The sequence below is a fragment of the Cetorhinus maximus genome, chromosome 30, assembly GCF_964194155.1.
Source record: "Cetorhinus maximus chromosome 30, sCetMax3.hap1.1, whole genome shotgun sequence".
Lineage (NCBI taxonomy): Eukaryota > Metazoa > Chordata > Chondrichthyes > Lamniformes > Cetorhinidae > Cetorhinus > Cetorhinus maximus.
Window position 1 is genome coordinate 6,780,546 of NC_135908.1, and position 21,776 is coordinate 6,802,321.

The window sequence follows — 21,776 nt, forward strand, 5'->3', positions numbered from 1 at the left end:
AGGATAAACATTGGCGTAGGTCAGTTGTCCTGTAAATTATACGTCCACAAGCTGCAAATTGCATAACTTCATTCACTAAATTGTGTACATTATTTGGCATCAGAGTTAAATGAGGAGTAGAAGTCTGTAGTAAAACTATCAGCAACCTGTGCAGAGTTAATGCTTATCAACATTGGCTTACATTTCGTCAACTCTCATTCATCATTAACAGTCTGCTACAGGCACATCTGGTCTTGTCTTCAATAGCCATTTGAATTCCAACATGGGACTTCCTGCACAAAACAAGCACATCTAACCACCGTGAAAGCTGGTTCATATTCCTTTTAACGTGAATTTTCAAGTTTTATTCTGAGCCCGTGTACATAAAAGATTTCAGTAAATGTAAAAAATGTGGTTGAAAGTAACATTATATTTTAGCACCATATCATGAAATGCTCCACAGGGGAGTTAGCAGAGAAAATTTGATACCGAGCCAACATAAGGAGATAATGGAACAGGTGACTTAACAGCTTGGTCAAAGAAGCAGGTTTTAGGGAGGGTCTTAAAAGGAGAGACAGGTAGAGAGGTGGAGAGGTTTAGGGGGGGGAAATTCCAGAGCTAAGGTCCTAGGCAGCTGAAAGCACAGCCACCTCTGGTCAAAGCAATGGCATTAAAGTTGTTTTGAAGGGAGGTAAGAGAGGGCCAGAGGGCTGAGCTCCATCCTAGCGTCCCAAGGTCACATTCTGTATACATCAGTCAATCATAGGTGTTTGCTTTAGTCCCTCCTGATATACTATGTTGCGGTATCACAGCACAAAATGCAGGTCTCTGTTTTAAATGATCTGTTCCGGTTCTCCCATCTGCTACAGCCACCTCGGGAGATCTGTTGAAAAATATGAACAACAAAATGTTTTAATGACGAGTTCACAGCATAAGCCAGAAGGCGGAGTCAAAATGTCGTTCTTCCCAGTCCATCTTTCACACTTCCCTGCAAGTGCTGAATGATGTTGAGGTCTGGTGTCCCAGGTGCAAGCAGTTCTCTTGAACCCCTCACAAGTGGCTACTGTCAAGTGGTGACTCTCATGACGGGGAGCTGAGAGGCTATTCTTCATCTGGGAGGCTGTGGGGGGGAGGGGTGGGTGGCATGGGCATCACAGTCTGTTCTGACATTCATGCACCCACACATTGAGCAGGAATAATTGAGAACGGGAACCCTGGCAGATTCCCTAGCCTACAATCTTAGAGCCCTGAGTATGCGCCTGAGCTAGGACCAGGCACCAAACCTGGTATCCGGGTGACTCAGTGTCATGTCAGGCAGTGCCTTTTTAATCAGCTGAGCCACTGTGACGGTCAGTAACATCTGCAATGTGCAACAGCTGGAGCCTGTCACATTTTCCTCCTGAACATCTGATGTTCACTGCAGAGTTTTGAACAATGGTAGGAGGCTTGGGAGTCCAGAAGCGGGGAAGGCGATTTCTGACAGGAAACAAACTTTTTCCAAGGTTACCAGCGAATAGCTCAGGAAACTTTACTCAGTTATGAATCTCCTGGAAACACTCTGATTGAGAACCGTCAAATAAGAACACCTGCTGCTGCTGCTTGTAGCTACTCCCACCAGGAGATCTACTGTCACGGTATGTCACACTCGTCTGTCTTGCGCCATCCTCACATGTCCACAGCAGCTCATCTGCAACCGCTCAGTGACATCTGCCAGCCTAGGTCGCACCCCTCTTTCTGCTGCCCTCCACTTTGCCCTCTAGGAGAGATCTCTGGAACTTTTCAGCTCTGATCAAATGGCCGAAATACTGACATTTTCTTTTCTGGATGTCACTTTTTAAGAGTTCTTTTTGCACTTGCAATTTCAAGCACCTCTTCTTCTTTGTCTTATGGTCTGTATGTAGAAGTCTTAATGTGCGCTGTAGCACCCACATTTCAAAGGCCTCTATTTTCTTCCACAGATCCTTACTTATTGTCCAGTGGCACGCCCAGCGGCACAGTCATGATGCTTTATGAGGCAACGTGGCCAGTCACCTGTGAAGAGTCTGGGACTTCATTCAGAATAAATCCCATAGTTAGTCGTCAAAGGTCATAAGAACACCAGAGGTCTGTAAAAATAGGAGCTTGGGCTAGCTCATATTACAATGATGAGGTTTGCAGGCAATCAATCAATTGAATGGGAAAGTTTATGGTAATATCAGAATTTACCCTGTGAGATCCACCCCGGGTCTGTGCTGAATCAAGGGAGGGGTCTCAGCCCAGCTAATAGAGGGAACCACAGTGATAGGCTCCCACGTCTCAGGGCTCAGGGACAGAGCAATCAGCCAGAGCTCTTGCGCCTGAGATGAGAGCACAAAAGAAAATCCAGGCTGACACTCCCATTGCAGCACTGAGAAAGTGCTGCAGTGTGGGAGGTGCCATCTTTCAGTTCCGATGTTAAACCAAGGCCCTGCCTGCTCTCTCAGGCCGAAACAAAAGATCCCATGGCACAGTTTGGGACATCTTGAGGTTGTGAAAGGCGCTGTACAAATTCAAAACTTTCTTTAAATATCCTGGAAAACTTTCCAAAGTACTTCACAACTAATTAACTACTTTTTATAAAAGTATTCATTATTGATGTATGGGAGAATGCAGCTGCCAATATGCACACTGCAAGGTCTCACAAACAGCACATGAGATAAAGCAATCAGTAAATCTGGTTTTGTTTCCTGTCATGTTGGTTGAGGGAGGAATGGTGTCCAGGACACTTGGGAGGGCTCTCTTGCTCTTCTTCAAATGGTGCCCTGGGACCTGTGTATCCAGCTGAATAGGAAGACGGCGCCTCAGTTTAAAAACAGCACATTGTGAGAGTATAGCACTGGGTTATGTGTTGAAGTCCTGGAGTGGGACTTGAGAGTGCGGGCAATGAACCAAGCTACAGCAGTCACCAATAATCTACAATTGACTGTTTTCCCGATTTTCTCCGGGGAAAAAATATCATAGTTTTTAACATGTTTTGCCCCCTCCAGTTTCCTGCACTTCTCCCATGAAGACACTGACTAATGTTGAGATGTGGGTTGCACAGGCACCTTGCTTCCCTCTGAGCATCTTGCTCAAAGTTGCGCCACAGCTTTTATCATCCCTAAACGTATACAGTTCCCCATGGGAGGCACTGGTTAGATCAGGAGCAGGAACTCTGGCTGATTCCTCTATTCCTGAGCCCAAAAACATCACAGCCTGCTATTACAATGCCCAATGTTTACCGAGCTGAGACCAGTTGATTCAGGACAGACCCAGGATGGGATTTGAAATAAAAACAGAAAGTGCCGGAAAAACTCATCAGGTCTGGCAGCGTCTGTGGAGAGAGAGATAGAGTTAACGTTTAGAGTCCATTTGACTCTTCTTCACAGGTGAAGAGGGGTAGAAATGTGATGGGTTTTATATTTTTGAAGGCAAGAGGTGGAGCGAAATAGGAGATCAGAGACAGGTGGGAGCTCAGGAGAGATTTGACAAAGATGTCACGAACACAAGACAAAGGGAGTGGTAATGATAGTTTTAAAGTCTAGACAGGTGTTAATAGTGGCATAAAGGTCAGTTAGCAGAATGTGTCAGCAGCAGAACAGGAGTCAGCACACACTGAAAGCAAAACATGAGAACGAGTTACAGACTGGCCTTCGTGGAAGGAGAGGATTGGAAAAAAAATCAAAATGGAAGACAGAGCTCATGGTCTGAAGCTGTTGAACTCAATGTTAAGTCCAGGAAACTGTAAAGTGCCTAATTGGAAGATGAGATGCTGTTCCTCCAGTTTGCACTGGACTTCACTGGAACATTGAAGCAGGCCAAGGACAGAAACATGAGCATGGGAGCAAGGTGGTGAACTGAAATGGCAACCCAGAAGGAAAAAACTGGGAAATAAGAATATTGGTCCAAACTGGTCTTGTATACCTTAAAGTGAAACGCCAGTAAAAATTGCGAACTAAGGCCTGGATTTTTCCTACGACGGGCGGGCTGGGCGGGAGCGAGCGCGGAGCCAATCGCTGCCCACAATCGGCTGCACGCCGCCATTTTACGCGGGCAGGCCAATTAAGGCCCGCCTAGCGTAATACGCGGCCGGTAGCGCTCAGCACTACCTGTGCAGGTGGAGGGCCAGTGCTCTTTCGCGCATGTGCACAGAACAGCGCAGCAATCTCCCTGAGGCGTGGCGCTGCCTCAGGGAGATTGAATTGATATGAAAATAATTAATGAATCGATTTAAAAATTTATTCAAACATGTCCCCTCAGGTGACTGTGTCACATGAGTTGGGACATGCTTGTAAAGGTGGGGACATTTATTTATTTGTTTTATTAAAGCTTCGGGAAACAGGAGGTTTCATGAAAAACGCAAAGGCTTTTCGCCTCCCGCCAACCTTAAGGTTGGACACACAGCGTTCTTAAGTACTTTAATTAATTTCTTAATGGCCTTAATAGGCCCTTAACATTTTGCGGGCAGGACGAAACATTGCGATGATGTCGGGACGCACGCCCGACGTCATCGCGCGTCATTTTACACACCGGCGTGTCGGGCCCTCCCCCTGGCACACCGACCGGAAGATTCTGCCCTAAGAGTACTGGTCCGAACTGTTTTTTTCCTTCTGGGAAGCTACAGGAAGGTCAGGGTCAGGCTTGCGGACGGAGGGAAGATGTTCCACAGAGCAGTCACCACCCAGGATGGGATCTTCCGTTCTCCAGGGTTCAGTTATGGACTAACACCCGCCAAACGATCAAAAAAAATCATTGAAATTACTATTTTAACCATTACTGGCCCTGTGGCGATGCAATAGTTAAAGAAGCAGTTCAGCAGTTCACTAGAAAGTTCCCAATAGCTTCAGCCAGCTCGGGTCATTGATCTGATGGTCACTGATGCGTCACTTACTTGGATAAGAGTTTGACTGTTTGCTGAGTGGCTCTTGTCTTTTTGTGCTGTGACCCATACAGAAAGGTCTGAATTTCCAGGCACTGCCAAACAGAGAGATTAAAGTATTTAATTAGAACTCTACATTCAGCAACTACCAGTCGGACTGGATCAGCACATTTACCACTTGCAACCCGATGGCAAAATGCAAATTTGAACAAAATTGGGTGCAGACCTTTTTGTTTTCCAGTTTTTTTTCCACATCTCCTGACTCCTGCTGGGGGCTGTTTCTAACAGCAGTGTCATTGATCTGCATCCCAAATAAACAGCTAAGTAACCCTCCATGGCCTCACATGCTCCCCATCTGTGCAACCTCCTCGAGTCTTGCAACCCTCAGAGATCTCTGCTCTCCTCGAATTCTGGCCTCTTGTGCATCCCAACTTCCTTTGATCCACAGAATTACCTGGAAAAACTCAGCAGGTCTGGCAGCATCGGCGGAGAAGAAAAGAGTTGACGTTTCGAGTCCTCATGACCCTTCAGCAGACCCTTCTCCGCTGAAGGGTCATGAGGACTCGAAACGTCAAACTCTTTTCTTCTCCGCCGATGCTGCCAGACCTGCTGAGTTTTTCCAGGTAATTCTGTTTTTATTTTGGATTTCCAGCATCCGCAGTAGTTTTTTGTTTTTATTCCTTTAATCCACCACTGGCGGCTGTTACTTCAGCTTCTTTGGCCTCAAGCTCTGGAATTACCTTGTTAAACCTTTTTTTGCCTTTTTTAAGAAGCTCCTTAAAACCTACCACTTTTTGACCAAGTCCATCCTAAATCCTCCCTTTGTGAGTAAGTTCAAAACTTGTATAATGCTCCTTTGAAGCACCTTGGGACCAAACTTGCATTGAAGATGGTACAGCGAAGGTTCACTAAATCGGTCCCTGGGATGAGGGGGTTGTCCTACAATGAGAGGCTGAGCAAATTGGGTCTATTTTCTCTGGAGTTTAGAAGAACGAGAGGCGATTTCATTGAAACCTACAAAATTCTGAAAGGGCTTAACCGGGTAGACACACAGATTGTTCCCGCTGGTCGGGGAATCTGAAACACGGGGGCACAGTCTCAGGATAAGGATCCAATGATTTAGGGCGAAGATGAGGGGAAATTGCTTCAAAGGGTTGTGAATGTTTGGAGTTCTCTACCCCGGAGGGATGCTCCATCACTGAATACATTTAACGCTGGGATAGACAGATTTTTGGTCTCTCAGGGAATCAAGGGACATGGCGAATGGGCAGGGAAGCGGAGTTGAAGCCCAAGATCGGCCACGATCGTATTGAATGGCTGAGCAGGCTCGATGGGTCATACGGTTGACTCCTACTTCTTGTGTTCTTGAAGCACTTTGGGATGTTTTGCCACTTTAAAGGCGCTATATAAATGCAAGTCATTGTTGTATCGATTCAGACAGTGAGGGTCAAAAGCATATTCAAGTATGGAGGATATCACAGCTGAGGCCAAATCTAACATCTACACGCGCACAGATTTTCCAGCGGGATTGCAATTAGGAACGGAAGCCCAGGGCCTCCTTCCTAGTCCAGGGAGGCCGAGGCCATTAGTAGTTTCAATTCTGCCCTAGCTGAGGTCTGCTAGCTCAGCACAGGTGGAGAGCTAAGTTAGCACTGCCTCTGAACTGATTTGGTGTGGTTGCAGTAAAACAGAGGGGCTCTGAATTCAACAAGATCTCCACAGTTGAACGTTGAACAGAGCTTTAGACGACTGGCTTACATAAATCGCATTTCTTGCTCTTATTTATTACCCCCAGCCCTGCATTTCCTGCCTTTTTCTTACCTCAAGAATCTTGTGTTAATGTAGCGCCTGGAAGGTAGTAAAACATCCCGAGGCTCATCTTAGGAATGTAATCAAATAGAAGTTGACATTGAAGCACATCAGGAGGTCGAGGACAGACAACCAAACCTTTGATCAAAGAAGTGGGTTTTAAGGGATGACTTAAACGCAGGTTAAAGGAGGTAGCGAGGCGGAAAAGTTTGGTGGGGTGGTGGAATTTCAGAGCTTGGGGTCCAGGCAATTGAAGACACGGCCGCTGATGGTGAAGCGATTAAAATCAACGATATGCAAGGGGCCAAAATTGGAGGAAGTGCAGAGGGTTGTAGGGCTAGAGGGAGTTACAGGAATAGGGTGGGGGGGGTGGCACTCAGCGATTTGAATACAGGAATTGGAAGTTTAAATTTAGGTCGTTCCTGAAGGTGTAGAATTGTGCAGGGTTTTGATTACTGAGGAACCAAGTTGACTGTTAGTAACTCACCCAAGTGGACAGTCTTCATAAGAGAGTCTGAACAGTGAGTTGTGACGTGCTGATTGACTGTGAGGGGAGCACAGCAGAACCTGATCCTACTCTTACTCAATGGTTAAGCCTGCACACTTTCCAGCAGTGGGGAGATGCGGTGTTTGGGGGTGGTGGTGGTCTATGCCCGAAAAAATACTGGTTAATTTTAACCTTTCCTACCTGCTCAGGCCAATGGTAGCAATATGAGTATGGCAGCTCTTGCATTTCCTGAACGTAGCACAGATTGGTACTTTCTGGTCCCTATCACTTGGTGTTTGAGTATTAACCCACTATATAATTTCTAATGCAAACCATTGGGTTGCTCCAATCAGTCACTGTCAACAGAAACCAATTTAGTGACTGATAACACAAAGATGTGCGCTGTACAGGTTGAAGCAAGAATGTAAATTAATCTCTGCATTTTACACAACTTCCTTACAATATTATTTATAACCCAGTGTTTTAGTTGATTCTGCCACAGTCTGGAATCTTACAAAATAAATGCCAACTTCATCGATCACTAGGACAAGGACAATGGTTTAAAATAGAAGAGATTGCTTTACCATCCACACATTTCCATCAACTTAAGCAGGCAGTCTGTTCACTCAATTTTTTTTCATCTTAAGGAAGGGTTAAATGGAAGTGAGAGCTTAAAATATGGGGTGGTGTAGTGGGTTAAATGCTGGTCGTTCACCGTGGGGACCCACATCCAGACTGATGGAGAACAGTCTCCGCTACCTGTGGCTCCCTTAGGATTTAATTTTAATTGCAAGGCAAAAACTCTTAACAAAGTACATGATTATTGGTTTATAAAGTGGTAGATTTGTGAAATTCTAGTTCCTTCATGTAAAGCATCAATATTGAGTAGTGTTCTTCAAAAATTCATCCATTATACTATCTGATTGCAATTAGGAAACTTGAGCACAAAATCCAGACTGACACTCACAATGCAGTACCGAGGGATTGCAGCACTGCTGGAGATGCTGTCTTTTGATAAGACATTAAACTGAGATCCTGTCTTACCTCTCAAATGTTTGCAAATGACACCATGTTCCTATTTTAAGAGCGGGGAGTTATTCTCAGTGTCCTGGTCAATATTTATCCCTTAACTAACATCACTGTAACAAATTATCTACCCACTATCACATTGCTGTTCTTGGGAGCTTATGTGTGAAACTGTCTGCTGCATTTCCTACATTAAGAGACTTACACTTCAAAAGTATTTCATTGGTTGTAAAGCACTTCAGGACACCTGAGGTCATGAAGGGTGCTATATAAATGCCAAATGGACCATTTTAGAAATACGGTATTATTACTCTGGAACACAATTGTGATGAAACATGGCATCTTTCATCTTTAGACCTTACTCAGGTTACTAAGAGGTAAATATTGCCCTGCTTGCAGCTGCTGTCTTGGTGAGTCACAGAATCTGAGATAGTTGAATAGCGCATCAAATGCCACAGTGTGTCTGCACCCAGCTCATCTTCCATGGTACATACTTAGCAACCAGGGAGTGGGCCTGCGATTTATTTCCTGACAGTTGTAGAATCCTCTACACAATACACACAGCATCAGCACAACAAGCAGCCTTTGCCACTTGTGAACCGATCACTATCGCAACATTTCTTCACCAAAGTATAGCAGAAACATGGGGCATGGATTTTTCAGATGGCAGGGTTTCCCACGTTAATTGGCTGGGGACAGGATGTCCGCCTCTCATTCGGGCGGAAGTCCCGCCTCAGAGAGCTGCTGGCCAATCTGATCCTAGCCGTGCTAACAGCAGCAGTGGCCAGGACTGGGACTACAAGCAGTCCCCAGGTTCCAAGTCCTGGAGTCCAGGATCAGGTAAGTCCGGAGGATCTCACAGCAGGGAGGGGAGGGGAAAGCCCGGGGTGGGGGGGGGGGGTCTAGATGGAGCCGCCAGAGGATTAGGGAACACCCAAGGGTGGCAGATCTTGGGGTGAGGGGGCTGCCCGATTAAGAAAGGGGGGTCATCGAGGGAGGTGCCTCCTCCTTCATGCCCAAGGCCTGAGCATGGTGACCTGCTGGGAATCCCCACCCTGCCCTCCTCTCACCAGCATCAAAATTGATGATGGGTGGGAAGCAGTCCTTGAGTGACCAATAATTGGCCTCAATTGGGGCAAGGGTAGACGGGATGTACTAGGCCTCGCCTGCCCCATGTAAAATTGCAGAGAAGTCAGGGGTGGGTGGGAGGGCGAAGGGAAAACCATCTGGGGAATTTTACTGCACCCCCCCCCACCAATCTGCAAAGCTGACAGTGGGGGATGGTAAAATGTTGTCCTTGCAATGAAAGCCACCTGTAAAAAGGTGATGTTATAGAAGATTAAAGAGATGAAGGACTGGGTTTGGCTATCAAAGCTCACATGGCTGAAAAGTCTGCTGTTTATGTGCAGGAATAATCACTTGTATGAGGTGCTGGCTGGTCATGACTGTGAAACTGCATCATAATGCATGTCAGGACAGATGGTGACAAAGGGAGAAACATGGGGAGAAACTACAACCCCACCCTACTCTAAAAAGCACTTTTACTTACTTACTATGGCTTCAGAAAGTCCCAAAGAGGTTTGCATCCAATGAGTGACCACAAACTTGACAAGTGATTAAGGCAGACTGAGAACAAAGGGAAGTTGAGCTTTCTTTCAGTGGCACAAACTCTTAAAAGAATTTAAGATGCAAGAATGAGGAAAGGACCATCTCTCTAATCAGAGCTCAAAGCAAAATATAGCTTCTATCCAATTACTTCTTTAACAATTACAGACATTTCTTGCTGGAAACTGACTTTGCAAATCTGTCTCTTAGTGATTTACAAACTGACCACTTGAGTAGGAAGATCACAGAAGGAAGAATATTGCATTTGTTTGATGTCTTATCCTCAGGATATCCCAAAGACATTGAAGGAATCACTTTATAAGTGTAATCACTGTTTTTGGGCAGGCATGCGCCTACACAAATTGCACACAGCAAAGGTTCCACAGGCAGCAACTGAGATGAATAACCACTTAATCTGAAGAAGGAATGTTAGACAGAGCACACACACACGTTCAGATCTAGGTAACGACATGGGACTTTTCACATCTTGGAACTGGCCTTAAGTCGAAAACTGAAGGCGATCATCTTCAATGATAAAACACTCCCTCAGTACTGGGAGCATCCACCTAAATTATGTGCTCTAGGCTCTAAAGCGGGATTTAAACCCATAAATGTCTGACTCAGAGGCGAGAGGGTTAGCCACGCTAATGCTATACGGGTAGGACCTCCTGCATTTTTGTCATGGGGGTGAGTCATGCAGATGCTTGAAAGACAAATGCCAGATTGTTGGGTATTCAGCATCATTTGCATCTATTTCAAACTTTCCCGTTAAAACGTGTTTTGTCTTTCCAGAGAAAGAGTGAATTACGGACACCTTATTACAAGCTTCTCTTTCAGTGAAGGAGCCAAAATGTGCATCATACTCAAGCTGACATGACAATAAACTAAACCTACCAATTGTGAAAGTACAAAGCCTCTTTGTGTGCAGAAATATCGAGTTAAATGTTGGGTAGCTCATAACAAACAAATAGTTATAATCAATTGTACAGGGACATTTATTGATTCTAATTTGTGTATTTATTGGTCAGATGCATTCACATGTGCTGGAAGTACAACAGAGCAAGATTAATTGGCACATTGGTTGTTTATTGACCTGTTATGAAGGCAATGTTCCAACTGGTTGGCTTGAATAATTAGAACTACTGTATGACCACAGGGAGCTGTATTTCAGCAGAGCCCACCACAAAATATATGAGCTGTCTCAGTCTCTCAGTCTTTATCTTCCGTTTAGGTTGAAATGCTGTTGGTTCTTTTTATTCCTTCCTGGGATGTGAGCGTTGGCGTCAAGTCCAGCATTTATTACCCATCCCTAATTGCCCCTGAGAAGCTGGTGGTGAACTGTCTTCTGGAACCGCTGCTGTCCATGTGGTGTGGGTATGACTACAGGGATTTTTTCTGTAGCAGATTGATATAACGCGAGGCTTGTTTTGCCATTTCAGAGGGCTGTTAAGAGTCAACCACATTGCTGTGGGACTGAAGTCAAATGTAGGCCAGACCAGGCATGGACGGCAAAATTTCCTCCCCTATAGGACATTAATGAACCACATGGGTTTTTTCCACCACAATCCAGTAGTTTCATGATCATTATTGAGACTAGCATTTTATTCCACATTTTATTAATTAATTGAATTTAAATTCACTCAGCTGCTGTGGTGGGATTTAAACTCCTGGGCTGGATTTTACAGGGCGCTGTGCTCCCTGCCCCCCTGACTAAAAAGTCAGTCAAGAGCCCGCCCACGAGAAAGCCGGCTGCCCTTGAGCCATTTTATGCTCGGCTGGGTGTTACTTGGCTCAGGGAGAGACTTCCGCCCTCATCTAGGAAGGAAGCACTGCCTTAGAGAGCCGCCGGCTAATTCGATTGTCCGGCAGCTCTGTAGTCCTGGCAGCCAGGTTCCAGCGGTGGCTGCAGCTGGGACTACAGCCAGTCCCTAAAGAAGAGGAGGATAAGGAGGCCGGACTGAAGACAGGTCTGGGGTAGCGGCAGGACCTGGCCGACAGGCCTCAGCAAGAGGGGTGGGGGCTGGATTTGAGAGGCCAGGAGTGAAGGTTAAAGCAGGGCATGACCTAGGGGGAGGGGAATGCTGTTGGTACAATAATGGCAGGGTTGGGATGCAGCCATCAGTTGGTCACTCAAGGACCTTAATAGGCTCCATACCTCCACCACACCCGGGTAAAATGGGAGACAGCTCGGGGCAGGCAGGAAGGCAACAGGCAGGCCATGTGCTGCATTTTATGTGCCCCCTCGCCTTCAAACCTGCCGGTGGGTGGGGGCTGTGAAATCAAGCCCCACATCTCTGGAGCATTAGTTCAACCTCTGGATTATTAGTCCAGTAACATTACCGCTATGCTACCATCCCCTCGAATGGCTTTGATCATTAAGATTTAGGCCCAGGTTTTAGTCCCCCGGGTCGGGTTTTCTAAGTCGGGTGATTTCCCGGCCTGGCTGACCCAGCCTCTATAAACATCCACCCACAGGTCGGATCTTTGGTCGCGGGGTGGGAAGCAGGCTGAAACAGGAGGCAGGGCAGGTGACCCCGGAACGAATGTGCAGGCGGCTGGATGTGGAGGCGGGCTAGCCGCAAGGGCCTGCCTCCGTGCCCCGGCACTCTGTTTAAATAAATAAAATAAAAAAACAAAAATCATCCCTCCAGCCCTTACCCCCAACATCCTCTGTTCTCCACACACTCTTTACGGCCTATCCACACCAACCTACATTCTCCCCATCTACCATGAATGGCTCCTCACACCCTTATGCCAACTTAGTGTCCCTCTCCCCACACCCGCCATGATCCCCATTCCCTCTATGTCAACTTGGCACCATCTCCTGCAACCCATGCCACCCTTTTCCTTTACCCTATCCATGCCAACTTACCTAGTATCCTTGGACATTTCCTGAACAGCTTTGACAGCTGGGCCATTCCTTGACAGCTGGACAGCTGGTTGGCACTTGCTCAACAGTTGGACAGTTCCTTGACAGCCAACTATCCAAACACATCTACCAGGTTCAGACCTCCTCTTACCTGGACTATTCTGCACACTCCAGATTTCACACTCCCGCTCTTCCAAAATCCCACTTCAGTGGGAGCAGCTGGTGACTTAAATGGCCAGCTGCCTCTGTGAATCACGCACGCATGAACCCCGTCCCGACTGCAGTCCCATCTCCGTGAAGATGGGAAATGCCGGGTTCGGGGTTGGAACTTAGAATTTTCGGTCGTTTCTGGGATCTTCGCAATGATGGAGAGCCTCTCTATTATAGCGAAAATCCAGGCCTTAGGTTGTAAAGTCGGCTCGCCGCAGTCAGTGCAGGTGCATTGACAGTGTTGGCCTTAAGCTGTGATCTTCTCCAGCTCTACTTGAACATCACGATTACATCACTATCTAAGGCTGACACATTGAGACTGGCCAATAGGGTGATGCATCCATGCAGCCCAACAAAAGCATGAGTCTAAAAACAAAAAGCTAAAAGCTACTACGGATGCTGGAAATCCAAAACCAAAACAGAATTACCTGGAAAAACTCAGCAGGTCTGGCAGCATCGGCATGAGTCATTGTCTTCAGGGCAGAAGGGAACACTGAAGAGGGGAGGGAGGAAAAGTCTACAAGGTAAGTTCTGGCAATCACCCATTGAATCAAAAAAATACCGGTATTCCATTACCCGCACTTCAATTATTGGTATCAGTTTAAAAACAGCCTGCATTTATATAGCACCTTACACACCCTCAGCATATCCCAAAGCATTTCACAGCCAACAAATTATTGCTTTTTAGAAGTGTGGTCACTGGTTTATTGTAGGAAACGTGAGAGCCAAATTGTGTTCAGCACGATCCCACACTTACCAACTGGTTAATCCATTCTTAAGTGTCAGTTGAGAGATTATTCTGGTCTAATCCGCGATTTTCCACCACACACCCAGCACTCACCTTTTTGAACATTTTGTAGGCTGCTTTCTGGTGTCCCTGTGCTAATTCGATTCCTCCGAACAGGTGATATGTCTTTTCCACCTCTGTGCTGAAATCTCCAAAGGTAGAAAGCTTGGCTGGCAAGGATTCTTGAAGTACTTTCGAAGCAGCCTGTAGTAGTAAAGATGCAATGATCAATGTTAGCTGGAGTTTACACAAAAATACCCCAGCCCCACCTCCATTATAAGCTTCTCATGTTGGTTTTCAAGTCCCTCCACGGTCTCGCCCTCACTATCCGTGTAACCTCCTCCAGCCCCACAATCCTCTGAGATCTCTGCACTCCTCCAATTCTGGCTTCTTATGCACGCCCAATTTTCTTTGACCTGCCATTGGTGGCCTTGCCTTCAGCTGCCTGGGCCCTAAGCTCTGCAATTCCCTCCCTGAACCTCTCCACCTCTCTCTCTCTCCTCCTTTCAGATGCTCCTTAAAACCTGTCTCTGTCACCAAGTTGGTCACCTGTCCTAATTTTGTTTGACAACCCACCTATGAAGCACCTTGGCGCGTTTTGGAAAGCTAAAGGAACTGTATAAACGCAAGCTGTTGTTGTTCTGGGGAGCACTGGAACACATGGCAATGGGAAAGGCCACGTAGTTGCCTATTGTGTCAGCCCAGCTCGGGCTTGATTGTGCAACCTGTACAGCAGAGCTTTTGTCAGAGATGTCATGCCTCATTAAGCCAAACTCCTACCCACCACTCCATTGACTAAAGAACACAGGAGCATAAGAAATAGGAGCAGGAATGGGACACTCGGCCCCTCGAGCTGCTGCACCATTCAATAAGATCACGGCTGATTCTTTGACCTCATTCCGCTTTCCTGCCCTATCCCCATATTCCCTGGTTCCCTTAGCATACAAAAATCTATTGACCTCTGCCTCGAACACACTCACACACTCAACAGCTGAGCACCCACAGCTCTCTGGGATGGGGATTCCAGAGATTCACCACCCTCTCTGAAGAAATTTGACATCTCAGTCCTAAATGGCTGACTCCTTATCCTGAGACTCTGACCCCGAGTTCTAGCCTCTTCAGTCTACGGGAAACAGCCTCTCAGCATCTGTCCTGTCAAGCCCTCTCAGGTGGACAGTACACATTTCACTCAGTTATTCGAAGAGCCTTGGAAAGGAGTTACAGGAACAGTGTGAGCTGAAGTGCACGTACACAAATCTGTGACGGTTGCAGGACAAGCCAATAAGGTTGTTAAAAAAAGCATCTGGGATCCCGGGCCTTACAAATAGAGACATGGGACTGGATTTAATGTTCCCGACAAAGGTCCCGCCCACTGGTCGATAAACTGGTGGAAAAACCCCCGTCGCTTCCGTGGGTGTAGGCCCGATCGATCTAAGTGCCTGTCAGGCACTTCACTGGCCAGCGGAGGGTCTTCCCCTGGACCTAGGATCCTGAGGGTGGAAATCCCACCACCCCTACCAGCTGCCGGCCAATCAGAGGCCAGCACATCTCCATTGCCAGCAGCGGGAATGCGCTGCCCGAAACATGTTGGAAGCAGATTCAGTAGTAACTTGCAAGATGAAGTTGGACTGAGATGACAAATTTCTTCACTGAAAGGGTGGTGAATCTTTGGAATTCTCCACCCCAGAGAGCTGTGAATGGTCAGTCGTTGGGTATTTTCAAGGCCAAGGTCAACAGATTTTCAGGGGCCTAAAAAGAAAAAAAAGTGTGTAGGGCTGTGGTGAAAGAGCAGGAAGAGAGGGACTACTGGATTGCTCTTTCAAAGTGCCAGCAGAGGCATAATGGGCCGAATGGCCTCTTTCTGTGCTCTACGATGCTATGAAGAGCACCCAGCCATCGTATTGAGACGTTCAGGCCTGTGCATCAAGAACTTGCAAACCTCATGTTTGACATCAATAGGACATGGATGGGGTTACTATGCTACATGAAAATATAACAATGCCCTTACTCTTACTGGCTTGCTTTGTTCATGTTTAGAGAGAACAGTCTCTGTCTGCTGCCTTTCTTTTAACTTTGGAAGCCAGTCTGTATAGGCTTTCTCAGCTCCATTGTCTAAAACAGAGGCCCAGCTCTTTTGTAAAAAACCAAAACTGAAATGGCACAAAGACCACAATTTGGACATCAGTTCCCCAAATGCTGGCGTTGTATACGGTACCACATGCAGCTGATAGAAGGGACAGTGTGGCTCAGAAAAGTTATGTCTTTGTGGCATGGAAGTGCCTCAAACATCCTTGTCGAGTGATTATGCAGAAGAAATAGATGGATCAATCCCAGAGAGTTAATGGTCATTGCTGAAAGAAGAGACATGTCGAAGCTTTTAGTCCTGCACTCATCAGGACACTCACAAGAATACCAATATAAGGGGAAAACAACAATTTATACTGTATGTGAAGAGAGTGCTGATTGGTTGACAAGTGGCATTGCCATGGAGAATGCACCACTGACAATGGCACTGCTTTCTTACAGTCAAGAAAGTCAAATATAATTTAACAGTTTAAATTTTAAAGCAGTTCCAACAAAGATCTGAATATTTAGCCTTACTGGATAATTTCTGGTCATAATTAGGAATCGACAGTAATCATCCAGGACCGAGAGAGATGAAGCGTGTTCTCTTCCCAATGCTGCCTCGTAACATTGCAGACTCCGTTTGTAGTATTTCTCTGCCATCTCTAAAGAAAGATGTGGAGAACTTTTACAATTAGAGATACCAAAGCTAATTAATAAGTGTTAAAATATTGTCAAACATAAAGGCTCTAAAAATATTATTTTACTGTTGCGAACACTATGCACTCAAGTAAAAAGTCAGAAATATACAGAAACTTTAACAGGATCATAGGTGCAGGAATAGGCCATTCAGCCTTTTAAGTCTGCCCCACTATTCAAACAGATCTTGGCTGATCATCTACCTCTATGCCATTTTTCCCCACTATTCCCATATCCCTTGATGTTATTAGTATCTATAAACCTATCGATTTTTGTCTTGAACATGTTCAGTGGTTGAGTTTCCACAGCCCTCTGGGGTAGGGAATTCAAACAATGGCACCCAACGTGGAGCATCTGTATAATATAGTGACGTGTCACAGAAGGGGAAATGAGGGGGGGATGGGAGATAACACCAAGGACAAGTTGGGAGAACAGTTTGGGAAGGTAATTGAACGTGGATGCAGAGGCACGTTTTAAAAAGAGTTTTGAATGTGACAGGGAGGGTGGGAGCAAAGTAGATAGGGAACGGGATGGAAACTCTGAGATGAAGGACTGTGACAGCAAAGGTTCTAGCACCAAGTGAGCAGTGGAAGGGGTGGTGCATTGAAGATCTGAACCCCAAGACTGGATTTCCTGCAGCAACTCTTTTAAATTTCCCCTTCACTACTCAAGAGAAACTACAGTGAATGGTATTTATTGTATTGTAAACCAATGCACGTTACTCTGAAGAGAAACGCAGAAGAGTCCTCCCAGAAGCAGCCGGGCACTGCCAGACAGTTCACAGGATAGGGCGAACACCGTGTCTGTCGGGGCTTGGGACCCAAGGGTAAAGATTGGACACATCAACTTACATTTATATAGCACCTTTAAATAGCAATAGTGTCCCAAAGAACTTCACAGGGGTGTAATAAGGCACATAAAGAAAACTGACACCAAGCCAAGGGCCATTAGAACAAGTGATTAAAGCTTGGACAATGAGGTAGGTTTTAAAGAGTGTCTTAAAGGATGAAAGGTAAAGAAGTAGAAAGGTTTAGGGAGGGAATTCCAGAACTTACTGCCCAGGCAGCTAAAGAACACAGGCACCAATAGCGGGGTGAAGGGATTGGGGGATTCATAAGAGGCCAGAATTGTAGGAATGTTCTAAGCAGGGAAGTGGCTGTACACACATTGGTGATTAGTAAGTAAAGTGTGGTGCATTGTGCTACTCCCCTCCCTCGCCACCCCAGCCAAATGTCTCTGCCACCTGCTTGCTAAGGATTGACTTCATGGGTACAGCAAGCTCTGCAGCTTCTTCATCCAGTGAGAGTCACTATATACCGATATGCAGCAGGAAGTGTAGTGCAGTGTTTGAGGTCGGCAATCTCTGCAGGTCTGGTGTAAAAGTGCTTTTAAAAGACTTACGGTAATGCTCAGCTCTGCCAGTGGAAGTGTGGGCCTCTGCTAGAGCGAGAGTTATTTGCCCCTCCTCCTCTCTGGAGGCAGTGTTAGTCAGCACTATGGAATGAGCCTGTAAATCACCAAGAGGTCCAGGTTTATATCACAAAGCTGGAGCTGGCAGTTTCTAAATGCAGCACCGCAGAGCGGGAAATCAAAACTGATCTCATTAGAATATGGGAAAAACCCTTCACCATATGTTCACACAACCTCCTAAAAATTACATGCAGTAACAGCAGTGATACTCTGGATAGCACTGAGTGTGTTTTGTAAATGAAAGTAAATGGTACTAAATCTCAAAATATTAAATACCATCACCGAGAATGTTAGCCTTTTTTCTTACAATAGAAAGGGAAGACGACTGTGCAATAAACTAAGCTGGGTTGCCCAGGTAAATCCATTGGTTTGTTTCCACAAGAGTTTTGAACAGGTGAGCAGATTCAGCATTAAGATATAGTATTCCTGCTCCGCTGACCCAATTTTCAACCCTCTCTCCCTCTCGCAAAGGTGCTAACTCACGCAGGAGCACAGGTTTGCTGCAAGTACTGGCTGTCCGTGCTCTGGAACCCTGTCATTGTGTGAGTCCGGAATGAGTTTCAGCAGGCTATTGCACCACATGGGCCATCACAGCCATGTCCAATCTAGCCCTCGCACCTCCCAACAAGTGATAAAAGCAAAATACTGCGGATGCTGGAAATCGGAAACAAAAACAAAAATTGCTGGAAAAACTCAGCAGGTCTGACAGCATCTGTGGAGAGGAAGACAGAGTTAACGTTTCGAGTCCGTACGACTCTTCATCAGGACTAAAGAGAAATAGAAATGTGGTGAAATGTAAGCTGTTTAAAGGGGGTGTGGGGGGGGGGGGGGGTGTGTGTGTGTGTGTGTGTGTGTGGGACAGGTGGAGCTGGATAGGGGGCCGGTGATAGGTGGAGGCAAAGGAGAGATTGCCAAAGATGTCATAGACAAGAGGTGTTGACAGTGGTGATATTAGCTAAAGGATATGCTAATGGTGACATTAAGGGTAGAAAGCAGGACGAGCAAGGTACAGATAGCCCTAGTGGGGGTGGGGTGGGGGGGAAGGGATCGAAATAGGCTAAAAGGTGGAGATAAAACAATGGATGGAAATAAATTTTAAAAATAATAATAGAAATAGGTGGGAAAAGAAAATATATATATTAAAAAATATATAATTATTGGAAAAAAGGGGATCAAAAAGGGGGCGAGGATGGAGGAGAGAGTTCATGATCCGAAGTTGTTGAACTCAATATTCAGTCCGGAAGGCTGTGAAGTGCCTAGTCGGAAGATGAGGTGCTGTTCCTCCAGTTTGCGTTGAGCAAGTATAAAAGTGAATTTTGCTCTGTATGATGTGGATATGCCTATGGGGATAGACAACTGAAACTTCATCTAGTGGTAGAAGTATGCAGCTGCTGAAGGCTTCATAATAAATCCTAAGGGATGTCACTTGGAAACATGAAAGAATGCTGATACCCAAATAAGGAAGTCACAACCTACATTGCACATTTATTGTACTACTGATGCAACATCTGGATGTTTGATGCAATTTTCCTTTCCCCTCTCTTTTCTGAAGGCACTGTGCCTTGCTGGGTACAATTTCATGGATCCTCTAAAAGGCTTTTCTTCCCTTGTGAGGGCATCACAGCCAAGTCAACGTGCACACATTCCAACTGCGTGCCAATGGATATTGACTGGGATAAGGAACCCTGACTTACTTTTCTCTCCTAGTCCGCAGGCAACAAGCCTTCCTGCTGCCCCTCTAGATCAACTGACTCTGCACAGGCCAACGAGTGAGTCCGAGACTTTCATAGCTCCAATGGTTCAATTCCATTTAGCTGAGTCATCAGCAGATGTAGATAATTAATTGCCACCCCACCCAAACTCTGAACTAGTGACATTTTGAAACCGATAATGATTGATTAATGACTGAAAATGATAGGCTTTGCTATGGAGGCGGGAGAAAATATATCCTACTCTTAACGCTGGTAAACGAAATTACTTGGGGCATCAAAAATTCTAATCTAGTTTTAGTGTAGAACTCCATATAATTATATTCAAACAGCTCTGGGAACGCTTTCAGACAAATGGAGTTCCAAATATTCAGCTTTCAAATGAAAGTGGGTGGGTGGGGTTAATTGAATAGATGAATAGAATGGAAATATTTATTGTAATCGACTGTAAACCGAGCATTCAGAAACAAAATGGAAATAGGTGACCAGTCAAGGTGTGTGGGCAGAACTCTCTTCATCAGTTTGCAAGGCAGATGGAAAATTAACGGTTCTAACACATTCGCTTGGTCAATTTGCTAATTCTACAGAGGATGTGCCAAATGTTAATTTCCTTGAGTTGATTTTTATTCTGACCATATAAATCCAATTCTAAGAGCCTGCAGTGATTTGTGAGAGTTTATTAAAGTGGGTGGCCAGTGTTTTAGTCTTGTCCATTTAAGGAAGAATACTGGGAATTCGTGGCGATAATGCTTATAAGATAAAAATCAGAAACTGCAAGCAACTCTTTTTTTCACAAAAATCAGAACGATCACAAATACCTTTGGGTCTCCCGAAGCATTGATCGTGGAAAGTCAACACAAAGTGATGCTGTGGTATAGACTTACAGCTCAGAAGGTTGTGGGTTCAAGTCCCACTCCAGGGACACAAGCACAAAAATCCAGGCTGACACTTCAGTGCAGTGCTGCAGTGTCAGAGGTGCCATCATTCGGGTGAGTCATTAAACTGAGGCTCTAGCTGCCCTCTCAGGTGGATGTTAAAGATCCCATTGCATTATTCTGAAGAAGAGCAGGGGAGTTATCCTTTGTGTCCTGACCAATATTTACCCCCATACTCTACATCACCAAAACAGATTAGCTAGTTATAATTACATTGCTGTTTGTGGGAGCTTGCTGTGTGTAAATTGGCTGTCGTGCTTGCTACATTGCAATAGTGACCACGTTTCAAAAAGTACTTGTTGGCTGCAAATACCACCCCCCACCGAGTCTTGCACTGGAGATTTTTGCATTCATGTCTGTGGAGTGGGACTTGAATCCATAAGTTTCTGACTGAGAGGCGAGAGTACCATCCTACCCACTGAGCCACATCTCATCTCACTGCATCTAAACTTGATCGATTTTCACCCATAGGCTCCATGTGCAGAGAGAAGCTAGTAGGAGCCAAAGGAAAGCAATGATCTGTGGGGATTTTCATTGATCTTTTTTCCCGCTCTTGCCCAGGGATGCTGAGTCCAATTTTCTTTTTTTTTATAAAATTCATTCATGGGATGTAGGTGTCACTGGCTAGGCCAGCATTTATTGCCCATCCCTAATTGTCCTTGAGAGGGTGGTGGTGAGCTGCCATCTTAAACCGCTGCAGTCCATGTGGTGTAGGTACACCCACAGTGCTGTTAGGGAGGAAGTGCCAAGATTTTGACCCATGTCGTCATCTCAACTCTTACCTGCATTAGGTGCTGTATGCTCATGTCATGGGCACCTCTGGCATGCTCTGCTGCTGCCAAGTCCCGGTAAATAGCGACACACTCCATACTGTTTTCACCCTTATCGAGCTTGACCATATGGAGCACTTTTTCATAACATGCCACAGCCTTTTCTGATCTGTTCTCCTTCATGTGCAACCTGGAGAATTACAGTAAAATCCATTGAGTTGCAATATCATTTCAGACCAGTTCCAACTTGGTGTGATTTTGAGTAATTTTGACTGTACGATGGAAATACAAACCGGGACAGATGGCTGCCAATTCGCCATTATCCATCATGCACTGTTGCACAAAATTATCCTGAGTGACCTTTTGTTTTAAATTTAAGCCTGATGACCCTCTCCAATGATTTCACAGGAGATTGATCGGGTACAGGGGACATTAGTTCATCAGTCACATCGTAAAATGCACAGCGAGTGTCCAAATATAT

General features: G+C 45.6%; 1 protein-coding gene across 1 annotated transcript in view; it reads right to left on the minus strand.

The window, feature by feature from the left end:
- Positions 1 to 317: 317 nt before the first annotated feature.
- The window catches only part of ttc23 (tetratricopeptide repeat domain 23), a 45,956-nt gene continuing 24,497 nt past the window's right edge, over positions 318 to 21,776 (minus strand). The window contains exons 6-11 of the mRNA XM_078532368.1: positions 21,308 to 21,485; positions 17,813 to 17,918; positions 16,250 to 16,377; positions 13,703 to 13,852; positions 4,868 to 4,950; positions 318 to 862 (exon numbers count right to left, since the gene is read on the minus strand). Of these exons, the coding sequence (XP_078388494.1) occupies positions 736 to 862; positions 4,868 to 4,950; positions 13,703 to 13,852; positions 16,250 to 16,377; positions 17,813 to 17,918; positions 21,308 to 21,485 (772 nt within the window). The 3' untranslated portion in view covers positions 318 to 735. The remainder of the gene's footprint in view (positions 863 to 4,867; positions 4,951 to 13,702; positions 13,853 to 16,249; positions 16,378 to 17,812; positions 17,919 to 21,307; positions 21,486 to 21,776) is intronic.